The sequence below is a fragment of the Phyllobates terribilis genome, unplaced genomic scaffold (genome assembly GCF_046119375.1).
Source record: "Phyllobates terribilis strain yellow unplaced genomic scaffold, ASM4611937v1 Scaffold_2__4_contigs__length_985480577, whole genome shotgun sequence".
In the NCBI taxonomy this organism is placed as follows: domain Eukaryota; kingdom Metazoa; phylum Chordata; class Amphibia; order Anura; family Dendrobatidae; genus Phyllobates; species Phyllobates terribilis.
In genome coordinates this window covers 25,514,307-25,541,542 of record NW_027362762.1, presented here as the reverse complement: position 1 = coordinate 25,541,542, position 27,236 = coordinate 25,514,307, and the positions used below count along the sequence as shown (strand labels likewise).

General features: G+C 48.0%; 1 protein-coding gene across 3 annotated transcripts in view; it reads right to left on the bottom strand.

Annotated features, from left to right (window-relative positions):
* LOC141190223 (transient receptor potential cation channel subfamily M member 2-like) overlaps positions 1–27,236 on the bottom strand; it is a 399,780-nt gene that overhangs the window by 51,538 nt on the left and 321,006 nt on the right. For all 3 annotated transcript variants that reach the window (XM_073661205.1, XM_073661206.1, XM_073661207.1), the window contains one exon: positions 4,932–5,008. In XM_073661205.1, coding sequence (XP_073517306.1) covers positions 4,932–5,008 — 77 coding nt within the window. The remainder of the gene's footprint in view (positions 1–4,931; positions 5,009–27,236) is intronic.

The following is a 27,236-nucleotide window of genomic DNA, read 5'->3' as shown; positions in this document are numbered from 1 at the left end:
GTGTGTGGGGGGAATGTACTGTGGGGACATCATACTGTGTGTGGGGGGAATGTACTGTGAGGACATCATACTGTGTGTGGGGGAATGTACTGTGGGGACATCATACTGTGTGTGGGGAATGTACTGTGGAGACATCATACTGTGTGTGGGGGAATGTACTGTGGGGACATCATACTGTGTGTGGGAGAATGTACTGTGGGGACATCATACTGTGTGTGGAGGGAATGTACTGTGGGGACATCATACTATGTGTGGGGGAATGTACTGTGGGGACATCATACTGTGTGTGAGGGAATGTACTGTGGGGACATCATACTGTGTGTGGAGGGAATGTACTGTGGGGACATTATACTGTGTGTGAGGGTAATGTATTGTGGGGACATCATACAGTGTGTGGGGGAATGTACTGTGGAGACATCATACTGTGTGTGGGGGAATGTACTGTGAGGACATCATACTGTGTGTGTGGGGGAATGTACTGTGGAGACATCATACTGTGTGTGGGGGGAATGTACTGTGAGGACATCATACTGTGTGTGGGGGAATGTACTGTGGGGACATCATACTGTGTGTGGGGAATGTACTGTGGGGACATCATACTGTGTGTGGGGGAATGTACTGTGGGGGCATCATACTGTGTGTGGGGGAATGTACTGTGGGGACATCATACTGTGTGTGGGGGAATGTACTGTGGGGACATCATACTGTGTGTGGGAGGAATGTACTGTGGGGACATCATACTGTGTGTGGGAGGAATGTACTGTGGAGACATCATACTGTGTGTGTGGAGGGAATGTACTGTGGGGACATCATACTGTGTGTGGGAGGAATGTACTGTGGGGACATCATACTGTGTGTGAGGGAATGTACTGTGGGGACATCACACTGTGTGTGGGGGGAATGTACTGTGAGGACATCATACTGTGTGTGGGGGAATGTACTGTGGGGACATCATACTGTGTGTGGGGAATGTACTGTGGAGACATCATACTGTGTGTGGGGGAATGTACTGTGGGGACATCATACTGTGTGTGGGAGAATGTACTGTGGGGACATCATACTGTGTGTGGAGGGAATGTACTGTGGGGACATCATACTATGTGTGGGGGAATGTACTGTGGGGACATCATACTGTGTGTGAGGGAATGTACTGTGGGGACATCATACTGTGTGTGGAGGGAATGTACTGTGGGGACATTATACTGTGTGTGAGGGGAATGTATTGTGGGGACATCATACAGTGTGTGGGGGAATGTACTGTGGAGACATCATACTGTGTGTGGGGGAATGTACTGTGAGGACATCATACTGTGTGTGTGGGGGAATGTACTGTGGAGACATCATACTGTGTGTGGGGGGAATGTACTGTGAGGACATCATACTGTGTGTGGGGGAATGTACTGTGGGGACATCATACTGTGTGTGGGGAATGTACTGTGGGGACATCATACTGTGTGTGGGGGAATGTACTGTGGGGGCATCATACTGTGTGTGGGGGAATGTACTGTGGGGACATCATACTGTGTGTGGGGGAATGTACTGTGGGGACATCATACTGTGTGTGGAGGGAATGTACTGTGAGGACATCATACTGTGTGTGGGGGAATGTACTGTGGGGACATCATACTGTGTGTGGAGGGAATGTACTGTGAGGACATCATACTGTGTGTGGAGGAATGTACTGTGGGGACATCATACTGTGTGTGGGGGAATGTACTGTGGGGAAATCATACTGTGTGTGGGAGAATGTACTGTGGGGACATCATACTGTGTGTGGGGGGAATGTACTGTGAGGACATCATACTGTGTGTGGGGGGAATGTACTAAGGGGACATCATACTGTGTGTGCGGAGGGAATGTACTGTGGGAACATCATACTGTGTGTGGGGGAATGTACTGTGGGAACATCATACTGTGTGTGGGGTAATGTACTGGAAGGACATCATACTGTGTGTGGGGGAATGTACTGTGGGGACATCATACTGTGTGTGGGAGAATGTACTGTGGGGACATCATACTGTGTGTGGGGGGAATGTACTGTGAAGACATCATACTGTGCGTGGGAGAATGTACTGTGGGGACATCATACTGTGTGTGGCGGGAATGTACTGTGGGGACATCATACTGTGTGTGTGGAGGGAATGTACTGTGGGGACATCATACTGTGTGTGGGGGAATGTACTGTGGAGACATCATACTGTGTGTGTGGAGGAATGTACTGTGAGGACATCATACTGTGTGTGGGGGGAATGTACTGTGAGGACATCATACTGTGTGTGGAGGAATGTACTGTGGAGACATCATACTGTGTGTGTGGAGGGAATGTACTGTGGGGACATCATACTGTGTGTGGGGGGAATGTACTGTGGGGACATCATACTGTGTGTGGGAGGAATGTACTGTGGGGACATCATACTGTGTGTGGGGGAATGTACTGTGGGGACATCATACTGTGTGTGTGGAGGAATGTACTGTGAGGACATCATACTGTGTGTGGGGGGAATGTACTGTGGAGACATCATACTGTGTGTGTGGAGGGAATGTACTGTGGAGACATCATACTGTGTGTGTGGAGGGAATGTACTGTGGAGACATCATACTGTGTGTGTGGAGGAATGTACTGTGGAGACATCATACTGTGTGTGTGGAGGGAATGTACTGTGGGGACATCATACTGTGTGTGGGAGGAATGTACTGTGGGGACATCATACTGTGTGTGTGGAGGAATGTACTGTGAGGACATCATACTGTGTGTGGGGGAATGTACTGTGGGGACATCATACTGTGTGTGTGGAGGAATGTACTGTGAGGACATCATACTGTGTGTGGGGGGAATGTACTGTGAGGACATCATACTGTGTGTGGAGGAATGTACTGTGAGGACATCATACTGTGTGTGGAGGAATGTACTGTGGAGACATCATACTGTGTGTGGGGGGAATGTACTGTGGGGACATCATACTGTGTGTGGAGGGAATGTACTGTGGGGACATCATACTGTGTGTGGGGGGAATGTACTGTGGGGACATCATACTGTGTGTGGGAGGAATGTACTGTGGAGACATCATACTGTGTGTGTGGAGGGAATGTACTGTGGGGACATCATACTGTGTGTGGGAGGAATGTACTGTGGGGACATCATACTGTGTGTGTGGAGGAATGTACTGTGAGGACATCATACTGTGTGTGGGGGAATGTACTGTGGGGACATCATACTGTGTGTGTGCAGGAATGTACTGTGAGGACATCATACTGTGTGTGGGGGGAATGTACTGTGAGGACATCATACTGTGTGTGGAGGAATGTACTGTGGAGACATCATACTGTGTGTGGGGGAATGTACTGTGGAGACATCATACTGTGTGTGGGGGGAATGTACTGTGGGGACATCATACTGTGTGTGGAGGGAATGTACTGTGGGGACATCATACTGTGTGTGGGAGGAATGTACTGTGGGGACATCATACTGTGTGTGGGGGGAATGTACTGTGAGGACATCATACTGTGTGTGGGGGAATGTACTGTGGAGACATCATACTGTGTGTGGGGGGAATGTACTGTGGGGACATCATACTGTGTGTGGAGGGAATGTACTGTGGGGACATCATACTGTGTGTGGTGGGAATGTACTGTGGGGACATCATACTGTGTGTGGGAGGAATGTACTGTGGGGACATCATACTGTGTGTGGGAGGAATGTACTGTGGGGACATCATACTGTGTGTGTGGAGGAATGTACTGTGGAGACATCATACTGTGTGTGTGGAGGGAATGTACTGTGGGGACATCATACTGTGTGTGGGAGGAATGTACTGTGGGGACATCATACTGTGTGTGGGGGGAATGTACTGTGGAGACATCATACTGTGTGTGGGAGGAATGTACTGTGGGGACATCATACTGTGTGTGGGAGGAATGTACTGTGGGGACATCATACTGTGTGTGTGGAGGAATGTACTGTGAGGACATCATACTGTGTGTGGAGGGAATGTACTGTGAGGACATCATACTGTGTGTGGAGGGAATGTACTGTGGGGACATCATACTGTGTGTGGGGAATGTACTGTGGGGACAACATACTGTGTGTGGGGGGAATGTACTGTGGGGACATCATACTGTGTGTGGGGGGGAATGTACTGTGGGGACATCATACTGTGTGTGGAGGAATGTACTGTGGGGACATCATACTGTGTGTGAGGGAATGTACTGTGGGGACATCATACTGTGTGTGGAGGGAATGTACTGTGGTGACATCATACTGTGTGTGGGGAATGTACTGTGAGGACATCATACTGTGTGTGGAGGAATGTACTGTGAGGACATCATACTGTGTGTGGAGGAATGTACTGTGAGGACATCATACTGTGTGTGGGGGAATGTACTGTGTGAACATCATACTGTGTGTGGGGGAATGTACTGTGGTGACATCATACTGTGTGTGGGGAATGTACTGTGAGGACATCATACTGTGTGTGGAGGAATGTACTGTGAGGACATCATACTGTGTGTGGGGGAATGTACTGTGGGGACATCATACTGTGTGTGAGAGGATATGTATTCTGGGGCCATCAGATCATGTGTATATAATATAATTGGCATTCTACTGTATGTGGGGAGCACTTTGAAGGCCATTAGTGTTTTGGAAGGGAACCCTAATGTGCTTCACTGAGAGAATGTTTCTTTGTGGGTGGATATGTAGGACTGGGAGCGGTTAGATAATATAGGATTGTTGTGGTCCAGAATTCGTCTCTTTTTTCTTTTTTCAGTTCCTCCCATCGCTGGATTAGCATCTTGTTCCCGGCCACTTTATAATAATCTCTATGATTAAGGAATGGCTTCACAGTCACCGTTCTGCTGCATCTGGAATATAATCTCTCCTCACTTAACTTCTGAGATCCCATAATATTGGATGAAGAAAGAAAATGTCTCACTCTTGTGCCGGGTCGTAGGACCCCCGGTCGTGTCTCTCAGCATTGTGAAGAGGAGGGTTGTAGTCAGGGAACTCCACCTGTAGAAATAGGACAGCGTGAGAAAAGTCACCAAGATCCTGGACATGAGGAGCAAAGAGAGAGGTACGAATACTGGGGTACAATTGTCCACGACTACTTCCATGCACCCCGATTACCCATACATGCAGATAATAAGAATAATAATAAGCAGTTTTATTTCTATAGCGCCAACATATTCCGCAGCACTTTACAATTAAGCGGGGACAATACAGACAATAAAAACAATAAAAGGTAAGACAGTGAACAGTTACATTAGGAGCGAGGGTCCGGCTGCTCGCTGCTTACAATCTACAAGGAAAAGGGGGGACACAATAGGTGAAAAGTGCTTGTTATTTCAGGTCTAGCAATTATAATAAATAGGGATTTTCATATAAAGTTGCATGATCCGGTCATCAGCCCGTATGTATAAGTGCAATAATCAAGTACCGAGTGCAGGACGTGACATTGGTACTCTAACCTCGGAAGAATGGGAAGATGTGGTGGGGAGCGTTCCGATACGATCTGCATGCGAGGCACATAGACTCTCACAGTTGTACTTATTACATAGAGTATATAGAAATCCCAAATTTCTACAGTGCATTGGGGCAAGGAATGACAGTGTGTGTCCAAAATGTGGAGAGGAAGGAGCAGATCTTATGCATGTGGACGTGTAGGAGGGTCGCGGTATTCTGGAAAGAGTGTGTGCAGTACATTAATGATGTGTTTGAGTGTAATCTACCCTTATATCCTAAAGTGTGTGTGTGTTGGGCCATGTAGAAATAATAGGATGTGAAGAGGATGAAATAATAGCCGTTAAGAGGACTCTATACCAGATCAGAAAGCTTATAGCTGCACATTGGCTGGATCCCAGGTCAGAAAGCTTATAGCTGCACATTGGCTGGATCCCCGGTCAGAAAGCTTCTAGCTGCACATTGGCTGGATCCCAGGTCAGAAAGCTTATAGCTGCACATTGGCTGGATCCCAGATCAGAAAGCTTATAGCTGCACATTGGCTGGATCCCAGATCAGAAAGCTTATAGCTGCACATTGGCTGGATCCCAGATCAGAAAGCTTATAGCTGCACATTGGCTGGATCCCAGGTCAGAAAGCTTCTAGCTGCACATTGGCTGGATCCCAGGTCAGAAAGCTTATAGCTGCACATTGGCTGGATCCCAGATCAGAAAGCTTATAGCTGCACATTGGCTGGATCCCAGATCAGAAAGCTTATAGCTGCACATTGGCTGGATCCCAGATCAGAAAGCTTATAGCTGCACATTGGCTGGATCCCAGATCAGAAAGCTTATAGCTGCACATTGGCTGGATCCCAGATCAGAAAGCTTATAGCTGCACATTGGCTGGATCCCAGATCAGAAAGCTTATAGCTGCACATTGGCTGGATCCCAGATCAGAAAGATTCTAGCTGCACATTGGCTGGATCCCAGGTCAGAAAGCTTATAGCTGCACATTGGCTGGATCCCAGATCAGAACGCTTATAGCTGCACATTGGCTGGATCCCAGGTCAGAAAGTTTATAGCTGCACATTGGCTGGATCCCAGATCAGAAAGCTTATAGCTGCACATTGGCTGGATCCCAGATCAGAAAGCTTATAGCCGCACATTGGCTGGATCCCAGGTCAGAAAACTTATAGTTGCACATTGGCTGGATCCCAGGTCAGAAATCTTATAGCTGCACATTGGCTGGATCCCAGGTCAGAAAGCTTATAGCTGCACATTGGCTGGATCCCAGATCAGAAAATTATAGCTGCACATTGGCTGGATCCCAGATCAGAAAGCTTATAGCTGCACATTGGCTGGATCCTAGGTCAGAGAGCTTATAGCTGCACATTGGCTGGATCCCAGATCAGAAAGCTTATAGCTGCATATTGGCTGGATGCCAGATCAGAAAGCTTATAGCTGCACATTGGCTGGATCCCAGATCAGAAAGCTTATAGCAGCACATTGGCTGGATGCCAGATCAGAAAGAGTATTGCTGCACATTGGCTGAATCCCAGATCAGAAAGCTTCTAGCTGCACATTGGCTGGATCCCAGATCAGAAAGCTTCTAGCTGCACATTGGCTGGATGCCAGATCAGAAAGCTTATAGCTGCACATTGGCTGGATGCCAGATCAGAAAGCTTATAGCTGCACATTAGCTGGATCCCAGGTCAGAAAGCTTATAGCAGCACATTGGCTGGATCCCAGATCAGAAAGCTTATAGCTGCACATTGGCTGGATCCCAGATCAGAAAGCTTATAGCAGCACATTGGCTGGATGCCAGATCAGAAAGCTTATAGCTGCACATTAGCTGGATCCCAGGTCAGAAAGCTTATAGCTGGACATTGGCTGGATGCCAGGTCAGAAAGCTTATAGCTGCACATTGGCTGGATGCCAGATCAGAAAGCTTATAGCTGCACATTGGCTGGATCCCAGATCAGAAAGCTTATAGCTGCACATTGGCTGGATCCCAGGTCAGAAAGCTTCTAGCTGCACATTGGCTGGATCCCAGGTCAGAAAGCTTATAGCTGCACATTGGCTGGATCCCAGATCAGAAAGCTTATAGCTGCACATTGGCTGGATCCCAGATCAGAAAGCTTATAGCTGCACATTGGCTGGATCCCAGATCAGAAAGCTTATAGCTGCACATTGGCTGGATCCCAGATCAGAAAGCTTATAGCTGCACATTGGCTGGATCCCAGATCAGAAAGCTTATAGCTGCACATTGGCTGGATCCCAGATCAGAAAGCTTATAGCTGCACATTGGCTGGATCCCAGATCAGAAAGCTTATAGCCGCACATTGGCTGGATCCCAGGTCAGAAAACTTATAGTTGCACATTGGCTGGATCCCAGGTCAGAAATCTTATAGCTGCACATTGGCTGGATCCCAGGTCAGAAAGCTTATAGCTGCACATTGGCTGGATCCCAGGTCAGAAAATTATAGCTGCACATTGGCTGGATCCCAGATCAGAAAGCTTATAGCTGCACATTGGCTGGATCCCAGGTCAGAAAACTTATAGTTGCACATTGGCTGGATCCCAGGTCAGAAATCTTATAGCTGCACATTGGCTGGATCCCAGGTCAGAAAGCTTATAGCTGCACATTGGCTGGATCCCAGATCAGAAAATTATAGCTGCACATTGGCTGGATCCCAGATCAGAAAGCTTATAGCTGCACATTGGCTGGATCCTAGGTCAGAGAGCTTATAGCTGCACATTGGCTGGATCCCAGATCAGAAAGCTTATAGCTGCATATTGGCTGGATGCCAGATCAGAAAGCTTATAGCTGCACATTGGCTGGATCCCAGATCAGAAAGCTTATAGCAGCACATTGGCTGGATGCCAGATCAGAAAGAGTATAGCTGCACATTGGCTGAATCCCAGATCAGAAAGCTTCTAGCTGCACATTGGCTGGATCCCAGATCAGAAAGCTTCTAGCTGCACATTGGCTGGATGCCAGATCAGAAAGCTTATAGCTGCACATTGGCTGGATGCCAGATCAGAAAGCTTATAGCTGCACATTAGCTGGATCCCAGGTCAGAAAGCTTATAGCAGCACATTGGCTGGATCCCAGATCAGAAAGCTTATAGCTGCACATTGGCTGGATCCCAGATCAGAAAGCTTATAGCAGCACATTGGCTGGATGCCAGATCAGAAAGCTTATAGCTGCACATTAGCTGGATCCCAGGTCAGAAAGCTTATAGCTGGACATTGGCTGGATGCCAGGTCAGAAAGCTTATAGCTGCACATTGGCTGGATGCCAGATCAGAAAGCTTATAGCTGCACATTGGCTGGATCCCAGATCAGAAAGCTTATAGCTGCACATTGGCTGGATCCCAGGTCAGAAAGCTTCTAGCTGCACATTGGCTGGATCCCAGGTCAGAAAGCTTATAGCTGCACATTGGCTGGATCCCAGATCAGAAAGCTTATAGCTGCACATTGGCTGGATCCCAGATCAGAAAGCTTATAGCTGCACATTGGCTGGATCCCAGATCAGAAAGCTTATAGCTGCACATTGGCTGGATCCCAGATCAGAAAGCTTATAGCTGCACATTGGCTGGATCCCAGATCAGAAAGCTTATAGCTGCACATTGGCTGGATCCCAGATCAGAAAGCTTATAGCTGCACATTGGCTGGATCCCAGATCAGAAAGATTCTAGCTGCACATTGGCTGGATCCCAGGTCAGAAAGCTTATAGCTGCACATTGGCTGGATCCCAGATCAGAACGCTTATAGCTGCACATTGGCTGGATCCCAGGTCAGAAAGTTTATAGCTGCACATTGGCTGGATCCCAGATCAGAAAGCTTATAGCTGCACATTGGCTGGATCCCAGATCAGAAAGCTTATAGCCGCACATTGGCTGGATCCCAGGTCAGAAAACTTATAGTTGCACATTGGCTGGATCCCAGGTCAGAAATCTTATAGCTGCACATTGGCTGGATCCCAGGTCAGAAAGCTTATAGCTGCACATTGGCTGGATCCCAGGTCAGAAAATTATAGCTGCACATTGGCTGGATCCCAGATCAGAAAGCTTATAGCTGCACATTGGCTGGATCCTAGGTCAGAGAGCTTATAGCTGCACATTGGCTGGATCCCAGATCAGAAAGCTTATAGCTGCATATTGGCTGGATGCCAGATCAGAAAGCTTATAGCTGCACATTGGCTGGATCCCAGATCAGAAAGCTTATAGCAGCACATTGGCTGGATGCCAGATCAGAAAGAGTATAGCTGCACATTGGCTGAATCCCAGATCAGAAAGCTTCTAGCTGCACATTGGCTGGATGCCAGATCAGAAAGCTTATAGCTGCACATTGGCTGGATGCCAGATCAGAAAGCTTATAGCTGCACATTAGCTGGATCCCAGGTCAGAAAGCTTATAGCAGCACATTGGCTGGATCCCAGATCAGAAAGCTTATAGCTGCACATTGGCTGGATCCCAGATCAGAAAGCTTATAGCAGCACATTGGCTGGATGCCAGATCAGAAAGCTTATAGCTGCACATTAGCTGGATCCCAGGTCAGAAAGCTTATAGCTGGACATTGGCTGGATGCCAGGTCAGAAAGCTTATAGCTGCACGTTGGCTGGATCCCAGGTCAGAAAGCTTCTAGCTGCACATTGGCTGGATCCCAGGTCAGAAAGCTTCTAGCTGCACATTGGCTGGATCCCCCCTCTCAGCTTCCAGGGATTCTTGGACAGAATGCGTCTTTTATTAAGATTAGAAGAGGGAGTGTACAAAAAGCGGAAGGCTATACGGAGGTTTGATAAAATCTGGGGTAGATGGAGCACGTTTCATGGTTATCATATTATGTCCATTTTAATTTTCAATTGAGTCTGAAATGTTGTGGTCTCTCAGGTTCTACTAATCGCTGACTATCAGATATTATGCTCTGTATCCATGGATCAAATTATCAATGCTTTAACAGTTAGATAAGCTATATGATAATATGCGGTCTGGAATTAAAATGGTCTTTGCCATATGGTTTTTGGGGGTGTAATGGGCGGGGGGAGGGGGAACGGGTGGGTTTTGAAGGGCATTGCCAGTTGGGTGATGCCTCATTGTTGTTTATGTGTAATGTTAAAAAAGTCTTTTAATATAAAGTATCTGATTTAAAAAAAAAAGTATGGAGTGCAGTTATCGTGTGCACGGAGGGTGTGGAGACAGAGGAAGAGGAGGGAGCAGATTCTGAAGAATATTTAGAAGGAGGGCAAGGGGGAAAGTTAGTTTACGGAGTACTTGAGGTGGTCCGCTTGTTTAAAGAGATGGGTTGTTAAAGCGCTGGAAGACGTGGGGGCTAGGCATCAGTCGGATCGTCTGGGGTAGCGGAGGGCACTATTTAGTCACTGGGATCCACATGCAGCAGCCACAGAGACTGAAAATAAGCAAGACAAAGAAGCATGCTCATATGCAGTGATCACCATATGCAAAAAATATATGAGCATGTCATAGAACAAAACCAAGACATGTTAAAACACAAGTAAAATCCCAGTAAACCCCACACTGGGTGGTGGCCCATCCAACATCAGACTATACAAGCGACATACTGTATATGTGAATGATACAGAGAATATACACAGACTGCTTCTGATAATCAAAGATCATTCTGATACTAAATAAAAAAGAAAGCAATCACTGCTGTAGTTATGGGGCAACAAAGGTAACTCATGCCAGATGGATGAGCACAGACCTGCAAAACTGGTGCTTGTCTGTGCACAGCAAGGCCTGTTCAGCAATACATACCCAGCAGAGACCCAGCAAATGCAGGTGAATCTTGTGAGCCAGAACCCTGCTCAGAAGCATAGGCGGATTATAATGAGGGCAATCCGGACTACCGCCAGGGGCCCCGAGCCTGCAGGGGGCCCATGGCTCCGGGCGGGGTGTCTAATGCTGGATTGCCCTCATTATATGTGCGGGCCGCCGCGGCACATACCGGTAGCAGTGGCGGGAGGGGGGGCCCCAGACTGCTCCCCCAGCAGCAGCGCACAGCCGCTGCTTCTTCATCGGCCGGGCCAGCACTGCAGCAGTTAACTCCCCTGTGCTGGCCCAGCCGCGACACTGCTAGGAGACACGACCCTGTGCGTGCCGTGTCTCCTAGCTGTGACGTCACGCAGTGCGCGCCCGGCCTGCAGTGCTGCAACGGAGAAGTCAGAGCAGGCAGGAGGAATGGAGCCGGGGGATGGTGTCTGTGTGTGCGTGTATGTGTGTATGTATGCATGTGTGTGTGTGTGTGTGTGTGCAGGCAGATATCATTGTATGATGTCTGTTTATATGTATTTTTGTGTATGTATATGTCTGTATATGTTTGTGTGTCTGCGTGACTGCATGCGTGACTACGTGCGGCCTCCTGCTGAGTATAGTTGGCGCCGTGCGGCCTCCTGCTGTCTCTGGGGGGGGCGCCGTGCGGCCTCTCACTATGTATAGATGGCGCCGTGCAGCCCTCTGCTGTGTATAGATGTAGCCGTGTGGCCCCCTGCTGTGTATAGATGGTGCATTGCGGCCTCCCACTATGTATAGATGGCGCCGTCCGGCCCTCTGCTGTGTATAGATGGTGCCGTGCGGCCTCCCACTATGTATAGATGGCGCCGTGCGGCCCTCTGCTGTGTATAGATGGCGCCGTGCGGCCCCCTGCTGTGTATAGATGGCGCCGTGCGGCCCCCTGCTGTGTATAGATGGTGCCGTGCGGCCCCCTGCTGTGTATAGATGGTGCCGTGGGGCCCCCTGCTGTGTATAGATGGCGCCGTGCGGCCTCCTGCTGTGTATAGATGGCTACGTGCGGCCTCCTGCTGTGTATAGATGGCGCCGTGCGGCCTCCTGCTGTGTATAGATGGCGCCGTGCAGCCCCCTGCTGTGTATAGATGGCGCCGTGCGGCCTCCTGCTGTGTATAGATGGCGCCGCGCGGCCTCCTGCTGTGTATAGATGGCTACGTGGGGCCTCCTGCTGAGTATAGATGGTGCTGTGCGGCCTCCTGCTGTCTCTGGGGGGGGCGCCGTGCGGCCTCCCGCTGTGTATAGATGGCTACGTGCGGCCTCCCGCTGTGTATAGATGGCTACGTGCGGCCTCCCGCTGTGTATAGATGGCTACGTGCGCCCCCCCGCTGTGTATAGATGGCGCCGTGCGGCCTCCCGCTGTGTATAGATGGCTACGTGCGGCCTCCTGCTGTGTATAGATGGCGCCGTGCGGCCTCCTGCTGTGTATAGATGGCTACGTGTGCTCAATATTGAGTCATACAATTAATGTAAGGCTATGTGCCCACGATACAGAAATGTTCCGGATTTTTTTTGAGCGTTTCTGCATCTCTCTTGCAGAAAAAACGCATGCGGATTGTACATGCGGATTGTGCATGCGTTTTCCTGCTAGGGACATGCGGATGTGAAGCGTTCTTCACATGCATTTCCGAATGCGGGTTGACAAGCGATTTTAGCATCACTTGGAAAGTGCTTGACAACTTGGTCACACTATATAAATCCATGCAACCGGCATGGATTTATATAGTGTGACCGTAAAAGAATGGTAAAAAATAAATATATAATTATCTTCTGATGGCCTGCCGACGTCAGCGGTCGCTTGACCAGTCACATGACTAAATGATGTCACGGCAGGTCCTTTTCAGACCATCGCGAGCTGCCGGCAGCCAGGACGCATCGGATAAAGACACCGGGGGCCATCAGAAGGTAAGTATAATATTTATTTTTTATTTTATTCTTTTTTCACAGGTTCTATGGTACCTGGGTCCGGGGGAGAGTCTCCTGTCCTCCACACCCCGGTACCATCCGCACATTGAACACATGGATTCTGCATGTACAGATGCAGTGATGCGGATTCCATGTGATCTAATGCAAGTCAATGGCAGCGAAAATGCCGCGCTTCCGCAAAATAATTGGTAGTGCTGTGGATTTTCCGCAATGATAATCCGCAGTGGAAATTTCCACAGCATGTGCACAGCACATGGGGATTATCATTGGGGAACATGGCAGACCTTATACCAAGCGTTTTTTAAGCGTTTCTGCAGCGGAACTGCCACTGCGGAAACGCTTAAAAAACGCATAGTGGGCACACAGCCTAAGAAAAAATATTATAATTAATATTGTGCCAAATTAATTTCACGTGAACTATCACATGATCTATCACAGGGGATCATGTGACATGTCACGTGATAAATCAGGTATGTGTGGGGGGGGGGCCCGCGCCTTCTAAACTGCCCGGGGCCCTTGCTACTCTTAATCCACCCCTGCTCAGAATACCGGGTCAGCCCATGAAAGACGGTGTCAGCTGGGCCGGCAGTTACACTGACCAGACCAGAGCGCCCCATAAAATCATGACGACATAATCAAGTGAGGAGGAAAAACAATTCACAAGTGAGTGTGGAAGGGCAAACAACCAGCCCTACGCGCGTCGCCACATGATTGACTTCATCAGGGGCCTAGGAGGCAAGTTGCATTGCACCCCTATATATATATATGTATCTTGCTTAATTTAATTAAAACAAAATCCTCACCAGCTGGAGGGAGCGGTCCGGAGCTACGTGCAGCAGAGGCAGGAGGCGCCACCTCTATGCCAGGAATGTTTGACATGCGCTTGTCAGTACAGACTCAGCGCATGTGTGCAGGCCAGAGGTCCGAGTGGCCAGAGGTCCGAGTGGCCAGAGGTCCGTGTGGCCAGAGGTCCGAGTGGCTAGAGGTCCGAGTGGCTAGAGGTCCGAGTGGCTAGAGGTCCTTGTGGCCAGAGGTCCTTGTGGCCAGAGGTCCGAGTGGCCAGAGGTCCGAGTGGCCAGAGGTCCGTGTGGCCAGAGGTCCGAGTGGCTAGAGGTCCGTGTGGTGGAAGCCACGCTTCCATCCTCATGGTGACACAGCTTTGTTGTGGCCGATGTACTCATGTTGTGTCTGCTGCTAGTCGCAGAACGGTGGCCACGTAATCATCAAGAAAATCCCCCAATGCTGCCCAACAACTCAGAGAAACAGTAGATATAGACCACAAACCTATTAGAAATCCCTTAGAGTGCCCAGCAAGGTGTGCTATAGTAAATATACTGGATGAGACCACAGGTGAGTATTCTATGTGCACATATATTAAAGAAACCCCCACCTAGCTGGGACACACCAAAAAAAAAACCTACTTCTGTCGTATCTGACAAGCACATAATTATGTAGCAGGAACCCAGAGAAGGCAATTCCTGCCCCCCCATGTTTATATATTTGGAGCAAATGGATGCAGGAAACAGACCATCTGCTTATTTTCAGTCTCTGTGGCTGCTGCATGTGGATCCCATTGACTAAATGGTGCCCTCCGATTGTGCATACTAGTAGTTGGTTTCTGGGGAAGTGGACCTATCTTGGCCCTGTTGTCTTCCATTCTTCAGGAGTGTTGGCACATCTTTTCTTTTGCTGCTATATAAGGATGGATCTCTCAGCCAGGTAGACGGCTTGGAGTACTCATGCATTGGGGGTTTTTGAGGCGGGACCTCACCAAGGATCCGATATTGTGTCCACTGACTCAGATTTTTCAGGCATTGACTAGAGAAATAACTAATTTACATAAATCTTTAACTAAGGTTTGGTGGAATGTAAGGAGTTTGGAGGAATACAAGAGATTAGGTTTGGTACCCCGTGGACTTCGGGGCCAGATTTTCCCGGCGTGGGAAGCTGAGGATTCCTTCCAAAAGACTTGGGAGACAGGACTCCTAAAATGTTCTACTAATCTAATGAACATGATAATTGAGCATGATCAGATTTTATTGAATAAACTGAAAGAAGACATTAGGGGGCGAGAGGAGAAGCTTAGGGGTTTTGACAGTGACACCCAGGTTACACCCTTTAAACAACGGTTGAAGGTAACCATAGATCAGTTTGAGATAGACATAATCAATGGTAAGAAAAATAAATTCCACAGGGACAAAGTGGATTTTGATAGTGGAAGAACCTGTAAGTGGAGCCATAAGGGAATAGATGCCGGGGTATAGCCGAGATCAAACCCCATGTGGATGTCAATACACGGCTCAAGTTATCATGGAGCGATTTTTTATCTTCAGACCCAAGCGATGTTGAAGGGGCCGCCGGAGGGCTAGAGGTTGCACCAGTGACCAAAGGAAAAAGGAACAGGGGCTACAGCCATGGTGGACACAGGTAAGTTACAAATTATTAATTTATCGCCTTATGTTCTATCCGACATTGAAAAATCTGTCCTGACACGAGGCTTCTCGTTTTCCCCTACGAATACTCTTAATACGTTTGAACTTGTGAAAGACTTTTACCTTTTCTGCCGACAGTTGACTTTTAAACTTCTATATCACCAGCCCTCCCTTATTGACAACCTTCCACCAGATGAGATACAAACCTTCCAGGACCTCTTGGACTCCCTACAGGAGAATGAAGACCCTCAGCCCCGACAGAGGTTCCCTGGTAGACTGCCATCCCAGGCCACACTGGTGTTTTCTATGTCCCAGCGGTCCAAATCTTGTTTGACAGCACTTGTAGAGATACTTGGAATTTAAAACTGGACCACCACAAATATAATAATCTTAACCGAGAGGAAAGGCATGCTCTCACTCAATTAAAAGCAAACCAAGATTTCATCACTCGGGAGGCTGATAAAGGAGGTAACATCGTCCTGGGGCCAAATGATCTGTACATCAAAGAAGCAAATCGCCAACTACTGAATCGGTCCTGTTATCATGTTTTACCCTCTGACCCCACTTTTTTCTTTAAAGGACAGATTGGACACATTGATCTGTACAGCCGGGCGTAATAACATCCTGAACAAGAAAAAAATGGATTTCTTTATCACTCCTCATCCAATAGTGCCGGCATTTTATTTATTACCGAAGGTGAACAAGTCATTGGTGGAGCCGCCAGGTAGGCCGATTGTTTCAGGGATTGAACACCCTTGCATATACCTAGACCACTTTCTCCAACCATTGGCCCTCTCTCTAAAATCATATGTGAGTGACTCCTCCCACCTAATACAACACCTAAATGGTTAACTGCGCCTACAGACACGATCCTTGTGACTTTGGACGTTGAGTCCCTATACACAAGCATCTCACATGATCTAGGCCTTAGAGCGGTCACACGTTTTCTGAATCATCATTCTACGGGGGACACCAGACATGATTCGTACATTTTGGAACTTCTTAATTTTGTCCTTGACAAAAATTATTTTGTATTTGACAGGAAGTTCTATAGACAGATAGCAGGAACCGCTATGGGCGCACGTTGTGTGCCCTCGTACGCAACTCTTTACCTTGGGTGGTGGGAGGAGACTCTAGTTTATGCATATGAAACATTTCAAAATAAAGTCTCCACGTGGCTCAGATTCATCGATGATATCAACCTGTTGTGTACAGGCCACAGAGTGAATGTGAAACCTTTATCGGTGAGCAGGCGTCAGCACCCGGCACACCCGGGCAAGTGCCAGGGCCCTGAGCAGGCAGGGGGGCCCACTCACCGTCAGGCATCCCGGCATGCTATGAGACCCGTGAGCGGTGCGGTGCTGGTGCCAGCGCCCGTCCGTCCCCCCCCCCCGCTTGCTCAGGGCCCCTGCAGCACAATACTTACCTCTCCCCGTGTCTCCGCAGCAGCTCCGGTGTCTTACGCCACTGCTGCACTGTGAAGTCTCAGGTCAGAGGGTGCGGTGACGTCTTTACACCGTGCTCTCTCCTGAGCCGTCACAGCGCAGAGCGGGAAGACGCCGGGGACGCTGCGGAGTCTGGAGCAGCGGCAGCAGGTGAGAAGTAAGGTATTTGATTTTTTTTTTATATGTATGAAGGCATGGGGCATTATGTGGGGGGGAGAGGTGACATCCTGCATGAGGCATTATATGGGGGAGGGAGGAGACATCCTGCAGCATTATATGGGGGGAGGTGACATCCTGCATGGGGCATTATATCGGGGGAGGTGACATCCTGCATGGGGCATTATATGGGGGGGAGGTGACATCCTGCATGGGGCATTATATGGGGGGGAGGTGACATCCTGCATGGGGCATTATATGGGGGGGAGGTGACATCCTGCATGGGGCATTAAATGGGGGAGAGGTGACATCATGCATGGGGCATTATATGAGGGGGGGAGAGGTGACATCCTGCATGGAGCATTATAGGGAGAGGTGACATCCTGCATGGGGCATTATATGGGGGGGAGGTGACACCCTGCATGGGGCATTATGTGGTGGGCAGTGACATCCTGCATGGGGCATTATATGGGGGGAGGTGACATCCTGCATGGGGCATTATATGGGGAGAGAGGTGATATCCCGCATGGGGCATTATATGGGGGGGGTGACATCCTGCATGGGGCATTATATGGGGGGAGAAGTGACATCCTGCATGGGGCATTATATGGGGTAGAGGTGACATCCTGCATGGAGCATTATATGGTGGGAGAGGTGACATCCTGCATGGGGCATTATATGGGGGGAGAGGTGACATCCTGCATGGGGCATTATATGGGGGGAGGTGACATCCTGCATGCTGCATTATATGGGTGGAGAGGTGACATCCTGCATGGGGCATTATATGGGGGGGAGGTGAAATCCTGCATGGGGCATTATATGGTGGGGAGTGACATCCTGCATGGGGCATTATATGGTGGGGGAGAGGTGACATCCTGCATGGGGCATTATATGGGGGAGAGAGGTGACATCCTGAATGGGGCATTATATGGGGGGGAGAGGTGACATCCTGCATGGGGCATTATATGGTGGGGAGTGACATCCTGCATGGGGCATTATATGAGGGGAGAAGTGACATCCTGCATGGGGCATTATATGGTGGGGAGTGACATCCTGCATGGGGCATTATATGGTGGGCAGTGACATCCTGCATGGGGCATTATATGGGGGGAGGTGACATCCTGCATGGGGCATTATATGGGGAGAGAGGTGATATCCCGCATGGGGCATTATATAGGGGGGTGACATCCTGCATGGGGCATTATATGGGGGGAGAGGTGACATCCTGCATGGGGCATTATATGGGGTAGAGGTGACATCCTGCATGGAGCATTATATGGTGGGAGAGGTGACATTTTGCATGGGGCATTATATGGGGGGAGAGGTGACATCCTGCATGGGGCATTATATGGGGGGGAGGTGACATCCTGCATGGGGCATTATATGGGGGGAGAGGTGACATCCTGCATGGGGCATTATATGGTGGGGAGTGACATCCTGCATGGGGCATTATATGGGGGGGAGAGGTGACATCCTGCATGGGGCATTATATGTGGGGGAGAGGTGACATCCTGAATGGGGCATTATATGGGGAGGAGAGGTGACATCCTGCATGGGGCATTATATGGTGGGGAGTGACATCCTGCATGGGGCATTATATGGGGGGAGAGGTGACATCCTGCATGGGGCATTATGTGGTGGGGAGTGACATCCTGCATGGGGCATTATATGGTGGGGAGTGACATCCTGCATGGGGCATTATATGGGGGGAGAGGTGACATCCTGCATGGGGCATTATATGGGGGGAGAGGTGACATCCTGAATGGGGCATTATATGGGGGGGAGTGACATCCTGCATGGGGCATTATATGGAGGGAGAGGTGACATCCTGCATGGGGCATTATATGAGGGAGAGAGGTGACATCCTGCATGGGGCATTATATGGGGGGGTGACATCCTGCATGGGGCATTATATGAGGGAGAGAGGTGACATCCTGCATGGGGCATTATATGGGGGGAGTGACATTCTGCATGGGGCATTATATGGGGGGGTAGTGACATCCTGCATGGGGCATTATATGGGGGGAAGTGACATCCGGCATGAGGCATTATGTGGGGGTGGGGAACAGCCTGCTTGGAGCACTATGTGGGGGGGGGACAGCCAGCACAGGGCATTATGTGGGGGGGAACAGCCTACATGGGGCATTATGTATGGGGCATAGCCTGCATGAGGCATTATGTGGGGGTCAATATTCTGTATGAAGCATTATATGGGGGCCAGTATCCTGTATGGAGCATTATAAGGGGGTCAGTATCCTGTATGGAGCATTATAAGGGGGCCAGTATCCTGTATGGAGTATTATAAGGGGGCCAATATCCTGTATGGAGCATTATAAGGGGGCCAGTATCCTGTATGGAGTGTTATAAGGGGGCCAGTATCCTATATGGAGCGTTATATGAGGGCCAGTATCCTGTATGGAGCGTTATATGGGGGCTAGTATCCTGTATGGGGTGTTATATGGGGGTCAGTTCTCACACCTGGTATGAGTGCAACACAGAGGGGAAAGGGAGCCCAGACACTAGGGAATGGGGGAAGAGGTGACCTCCTAATCTGGACTAGCGTCACCCTGTCTCCCCCTAAAGTCCCTATACAGCCTCCGCATCTGTCGCCGAACATGTGCCTCGCCCTACTATCCCTGGCGTAAGGCTATAGCTGGGGGTGGAAGGAGATGAGCACTAGTCAACCTCCGCTAGCAAAGACAAAAGGGGAAGACAGAACAGGGGAATAAGAACTTAGCTTTAGAAGAAACTCCAACAGGGCACACATCCTCAAGACACCAGAGAGGACGTGATGCTGTTTCCGCCAAGTTCCAAGTAGAAATGAGTATAACCGTATAACCGGCGACACCTACCTGGAGAGATCAGGTATATATACACCCAGGCAATAGGGAGGTGGTCACTGGGTCCTAAAGACAGCCTCCTATTTAGGCAGCTGTCTGAATTGCCAAGCATGGAGATCTTCTGCCAACCACTGCAGGATGACTGTCTGTCACCTCTGACACACCCGTGAGAGTACCTTCCCCCTTTTACGAGTGGCCTCCGGACACTCAGGACTGAGTTTCTCAGGAAAAGAGGTGTGAAAAGAGCGAACCAATCTGGGAGCGTTTACCTCTGACGCTGAAACCCACATCCTCTCCTCTGGACCATAGCCTTTCCAGTGCACCAAGTATTGTAGAGAACGACATTGGAGACAAGAATCTACAATCCTCGAAATCTCGAACTCCAGGTTACCATCAACCATTACTGGTGGCGGTGGTAGAGGGGAGGGCTCAAGAGTTTCTACGTACCTTTTGAGTATGGACCTGTGAAACACATTATGGATCTTAAGGGCCCGAGGAAGTTCAAGACGGAACGCTGCTGGGTTAATGACGGCGGTAATTTTGTAGGGACCAATAAACCAAGGTCCCAGCTTCCAAGAAGGAACTTTCAATCTTATATTCTTAGTAGACAACCACAAAGTCATTCACATTCAGGTCAGAACCTGGCAAGTGTTTTCTGTCAGCCATACGTTTATACTCGTCACCCATGGTCTTTACATTACACAGAACACCCTGCCATACTGAGGAGCAAACCGTTCCTCAGGAACTCCTGAAGCTTCTCCTCCATTGAAGGTACTGAACTGTGGATGATAACCGTATGCACCGAAGAACGGTGATCTGCCAGTGGATTCTGACGATGATTATTGATGGCAAATTCTGCCAGTGGTAAGTAGGATGCTCAATCCTTCTGATTGTCGGAGAGGAAACACCTGAGGTAGGTCTCCAAGTTCTGATTGACACGCTCGGTCGGACCATTCGACTGAGGGTGGAAGGCAGAGGGAAAGGACAGCTGCACCCCCAGTCGAGAACAGAATGCCTTCCAGAACTTGGAAACAAACTGGGTCCCCCGATCAGACACCACATCGGAGGGTACCCCATGAAGCTTCACAATCTCATTTATGAACACCTGGTCAAGTGTCTTAGCATTGGGAAGTGCAGGTAAAGCGATGAAGTGAACCATTTTACTGAACCTATATACTAATACCAAAACCACCGTTTTGCCTGCAGAAACCGGTAGGTCAGTAATAAAATTCATGGACAAGTGTGTTCATGGCCTGCTAGGGATAGGTAGCGAAAGAAGAGGACCAGACGGACGGGTATGCAAAACCTTAGAATGTGCACAAATACTACAAGCAGCTACGTGTTCAATTGCATCCCGATGCAACCCTGACCACCAAAAACGACGAGAGAGGAGGTCCACGGTTGCCTTACCACCTGGATGCCCAGCAAGCACAGAGTTATGATGTTCCTTGATTACTTTACGGCGCAGATCAGGTGGTACAAATAACTTTCCTGAAGGGCAGGAGGCAGAGGCGTCCCCCTGAGCCTCCAGCACCTCACCCTCCAGTTCAGGATAAAGAGCCAAAATAACTACCCCTTTCTGTAACATCGGGGCAGGGTTCTCATGGTCACCGCCACCAGGGAAGCTCCGGGACAAAGCATCAGCCTTGATGTTTTTGACCCCTGGACGAAAAGTGACAACAAAATTGAACCTAGTAAAAAACAGGGACCATCTAGCTTGCCTAGGGTTGAGACGTTTAGCCGACTGGAGATATGACAGGTTCTTATGGTCAGTAATAACAGTAATAGGATGGACAGCCCCCTCCAACCAATGTCGCCAATTTGAAAAATCCCACTTATTAAACCTGACAGGGCACACCTGTGAAGTGAAAACCTTTTCCGGTGACTACCTCTTGAAGCTCATCAAGAGAATGCCAAGAGTGTGCAAAGCAGTCATCAAAGCAAAAGGTGGCTACTTTGAAGAACCTAGAATATTGTTTCACACTTTTTTGTTAAGTATATAATTCCACATGTGTTAATTCATAGTTTTGATGCCTTCAGTGTGAATGTACAATTTTCAAAGTCTTGAAAATAAAGAAAAATCTTTAAATGAGAAGGTGTGTCCAAACTTTTGGTCTGTACTGTATATGCAAATGTGCAACTGCAAAAGAGATGAGGGATGAATTACAGAAAGTGCATGAAAGATCAAATCAGCAATAAGCTTTATCTCATGAGAAAACTGTATCAATCTAAGCTAAGTGATGGGCAGAATATGCAGGACTATATAAGAAACACCCTAGAGATTGTGGAGCGTCTCAGGGGCATTGGAGAAGAAATGAAAGACTTTCATGTTGCTGCACTACTATTAAGTGGTCTGCCAGAAAGTTATGACACACTTGTCATTGCACTAGATGCATGACCAGATGATGAGCTCACACTAGAATATGTCAAAGGCATATGTCTTGGTCCAGCAGAAAACAAGCGTCAGTCGCATTGTCTTCTACAGAAGCAGAATATGTGTCAGCTGCTTATGCAAGTCAAGAAGTTATTTGGTTGAAACAACTTTTGGAAGATTTCGGCAAGCCACTAGCTCAGCCAACATTTATCTATGAGGACAACCAAGGATGTATTAAACTTGCCAGCAGTGAGAAGATTAGTGCAAGGACTAAACACATTGACGTTAAACATAACCACTTAAGTTACTTAGTAGAATGTGGTGTACTAGAGGTTGTCTATTGCGAGTCTGACAAGATGTTAGCTGATGGTATGACAAAACCATTGCCAAGAGCCAAGTTTGAGGACTTCAGAACCGCAAAGGGACTAACAGGATAAGTAGGTGTTGAGTGGGGGTGTTGGAATATGCTTAGTGCAACAATTCCATTCCTGTGTATGATAATGTTCTATTGCTAGGTTTGTGCATTGTCTATAAAGTTAAAAAAAAAGTCCCAGAGGCTCACACACAGAAGAGACCATGTGACTGTGCTCAGTTTCCTGTGTCTGTGCATGAGAGGAGAAGCAGCCTGCTGATGCTGCACAGAGACCCTTAAGATATGTATATTCCTGATTCCACAAAGCCGATCATATCTGTACCTGTTTATAGCTAATTAAAGCTTTGTTCTGTTGTCAATGTTATGATCTGCAACATGTACTAAGGAAAGATAGGGGAAAGCTGTCCCTACAGTAAGACTAAGCTGAATCCCTACGATGTAGCGGGCTGCCTGTTCCTAGAGAACAGACCCGCCTTAGTGCTCGGCTAGTCTGAACGAAGACCTATAGAATTAAGGGAGGGGTCCCTAAAAGAACTAAGGACTGGGACAAAAATGGGACACCTCCTAAACAGAGAAGTTGTTGCAGAACACAAAAAGACAAACTGACAAAAATGTACTAGAGGTCCCAGAGGACCAAGCGAACTTGACAGAGAAAGGCACCGAAGCACAAGGCTAGAGAAACAGTCAAACACTGAAGTCCAGCACAGCCAGAAGGGCGGAGCTGGAATATAAAGGCAGATGGTCACGTGACCGCAAAACACAAGATAGAAAAAACAAACAGGAGGGTTCTAACAGTACCCCCTCTTTTATGAGGATCCTCCGGATCCTCCAGGCCCAGGCCTATCCGGAAACCTCCTGTGGAAAGCTTTAACAAGCCTAGGAGCAGAGACATAATCCGTCCTTACCCAGGAGTTGTCCTCGGGACCGAAACCCTTCCAGGAGACAAGATACTGTAATCTCCCTCTATGCCATCTAGAATTCAAAATATGAGAAATTTCATATTCGCCGTCTTCCACCACAGGAGGAACAGTGACAGTGGTGTCCCTATCAGATACGTCAGCCTTTTTCAACAAGAAAACATGAAACACAGGATTAATCTTCCAGGAAGTAGGGACATCCAACCTAACAGCAGACGGGTTAACAACCTGAAGCACTTTAAATGGACCCACAAACTTAGGACCCAGTTTTTTAGAGGGAATCCTCAACCGCAAGTTCTTCGAGGACAACCAAACCATGTCTCCCACAGTAAACAAAACCTCCTTACGTTTCCTGTCAAAATACTTCTTGGACTTCTTGTTAGCCTCTTGAAGGTTGCAATGTACATTAGTCCAAACTCTCTCCAAATCACCGGAAAAATTCTCCTCCTCCGGCACAGCCGACACCAATTTGGAGAACGAACCAAAAGACGGATGTCTCCCAGTACAACAAAAAAAAGGAGAACACCCAGCTGAGGAGGATGTATGATTGTTAAGAGCAAATTCTGCGAGAGGCAGAAACTCAGACCACCCCTCTTGATTGTCCGCCACAAAACAACGCAAAAACTGTTCAACATCCTGGTTCTTTCTTTCAGTCTGTCCATTAGACTCAGGATGATAACCAGACGAAAATAAGAAATGGACTCCCAACCTGTCACAAAAAGCACGCCAAAAGCGAGCCACAAACTGAGGTCCTCTATCAGAAACAATATCCGTGGGAACGCCATGGAGCTTGACAATCTCCTTAACAAACGCCTTAGCGAGTGTCTTGGCGCAAGGCAACTTAATGAATGGAACCAAATGACACATCTTACTAAAACGGTCCACGACCACCCAGATGACAGTAAAACCCTCGGACACAGGAAGATCAGTAATAAAATCCATAGAGAGATGCGTCTAAGGCACACTAGGAACCTCCAGAGGGCAAAGCAACCCCGCAGCAGAAGTATGTGAAGCCTTTGACCTAGCGCACACAGTACATTGACGCACCCACTTGATGACTTCCTTCTGCCATCCAGGCCACCAAAAACTGCGACTGATAAGTCTCTTAGTCTCCGAAATTCCTGGATGACCTGCCAACCGAGACTCATGACACTCCACAAACAAATCTCTCCTAAAGGTTCTAGGCACGAACAACCTCCCATGGGGAGTGTTAGATGGAGCATCATCTTGAGCTTTCAGAATCCCATTCTCCAAAAAGGAGTCCAATGCCGCCACCACAACTCCTTTCTGTAAAATGCTCTCCTCCTCGGCACCGACCGTAGGAGAGAAGCTGCGAGATAAAGCATCGGCTTTAACATTCTTAGTACCAGGGATTTAGGTAACAGAAAAATGAAACCGAGAAAAAAAAAAGTGCCCACCTAGCTTGACGGGCATTCAAGCGCTTGGCAGCATCCAGATAGATCAAATTCTTATGATCTGTGAAAACCTGAATAGGAAATCTAGCGCCTTCCAAAAAATGACGCCAATGTTCAAACGCGAGTTTAATAGCCAGCAACTCCCGATTTCCAACATCATAATTCAGTTCGGTTTCCGAAATTTTTTTGAAAAGAAGGCACAAGGATGTACTCCACCCTTGTTCTCCTGAGACAAAACTGCTCCAACCCCCATCGAAGAAGCATCGACCTCGACCAAAAAAGGCTTGGTCTAATCAGGCTGCATAAGGATAGGGGCAGAACTGAACCTCTCTTTGAGATACTCAAACGCTTCAATGGCCTCAGTAGTCCACTGGACCGTATTCGCACCTTTCTTGGTGAGATCGGTTAGAGGTTTAACAATTACAGAAAAAATTCTTAATGAATTTCCTGTAATAATTGGCAAAACCCAAAAATCTCTGTATCGATTTCAAACCAATAGGCCTAGGCCATTCCTGCACAGCCTGAACCTTCACCGGGTCCATCTCAAATCCCTCGCTGGAGACAATGTAGCCCAAAAAAACTAATTTTCTGCACAGCGAACTCACATTACTCCAGCTTAGCAAAGAGTGAATTATCACTCAATAACTGCAAAACTTCACGTACGCTCTGCCAATGGGACTCTAGATCTGGTGAATAAATCAAAATGTCATCAAAATACACAACCACATTCTTACCAATCAAAGGTCTCAGGATGTCATTAATAAGGTTCTGAAAAAATGCAGGTGCATTGGTAAGACCAAAAGTCATCACCAGATTCTCAAAATGACCTACCGGAGTGTTAAAAGCAGTTTTCCATTCATCACCCTCCTTCACTCGTAACAAATTGTATGCCCCCCGGAGATCAATTTTAGAGAACCACTTGGCCCCCACCAACTGGTTAAACAAGTCAGGAATTAATGGCAATGGGTAGGAATTGCGTACGGTAATCTTATTAATTTCACGAAAATCCAGACATGGATTTAAACCGCCGTCCTTTTTTTTAACAAAGAAAAATCCAACTGCCACAGGCGACTTAGAAGGTCTAATGTGACCAGCAGCCAGGCTCGTCTGTATGTATTCCTCCAAGGCCTTTCTTTCTGGGATAGTCAGATTAAACAAATGACTCTTGGGAAGAGTAGCTCCCGGAACAAACTCAATGGCGCAATCATAATCCCTATGAGGAGGTAAAACTTGCGACTCCTCCTCCAAAAAAACCCTCCAAAAATCTTGAATAGGTACAGGTAATTCCCCATTTTCCACAGCCGCAATGCGACCGTTACAACATTTATCATAGCACTTCGGACTCCAAGACTTAATCACATTAGTAGACCAGTCCAATAAAGGATTGTGCAGTTTTAACCAAGGCAATCCTAGAACGACCGGAGAGGGTAAATTATCCAATACAACCAAGTCCAAAATTTCTTGGTGAACTCCATTGATAGTGAGGGGAAATGCAGCAACCTTGTGAGTAATACATTTCAAAGGAGTGTTATCAATAGCAACCACAGAAATAGGTGATGACAAAGGTTTGGATTTCAATTGAAGATTTTCCAAAAACCCTTTATCAATCACATTAAGTGTTGAACCACAATTCACAAATACCTGAAATTCAATCAAATCTCCCTGCAGAGTAGTACTCCCAGAAAGAAATACTCCTGCAGAGCGTAAACAAGCTATACGGGCGTACCTGACCTTTCTTTTTTCTTTACTTAAACGACGCTCACAATACTTAATCAAATGGTCAGCTTTACCACAATAAAGACACAATCCCTAAGTAAACCTCCGGTCTCTTTCCTGAGAGCGGAGTGACATCGCCCCAACCTCCATCGGTTCTCCGCCGTCAGAGCAGATTTTCTGGGGATTAGGAGCTGGCATTACAGGAGTCTTTACCTCATTGAGCCTGCACCTCAGTCTCCTGTCTATACAAACAGCTAACTGCATAGCATCCTGCAGAGTCTCAGGTGCAGGGAATGCAATTAGCAGATCCTTAACCCTTTCACTCAGACCAGCAAGAAATAAACATCTCAGCGCAGGATCATTCCACTTAACTTATGAAGCCCATCTCCTGAAGTG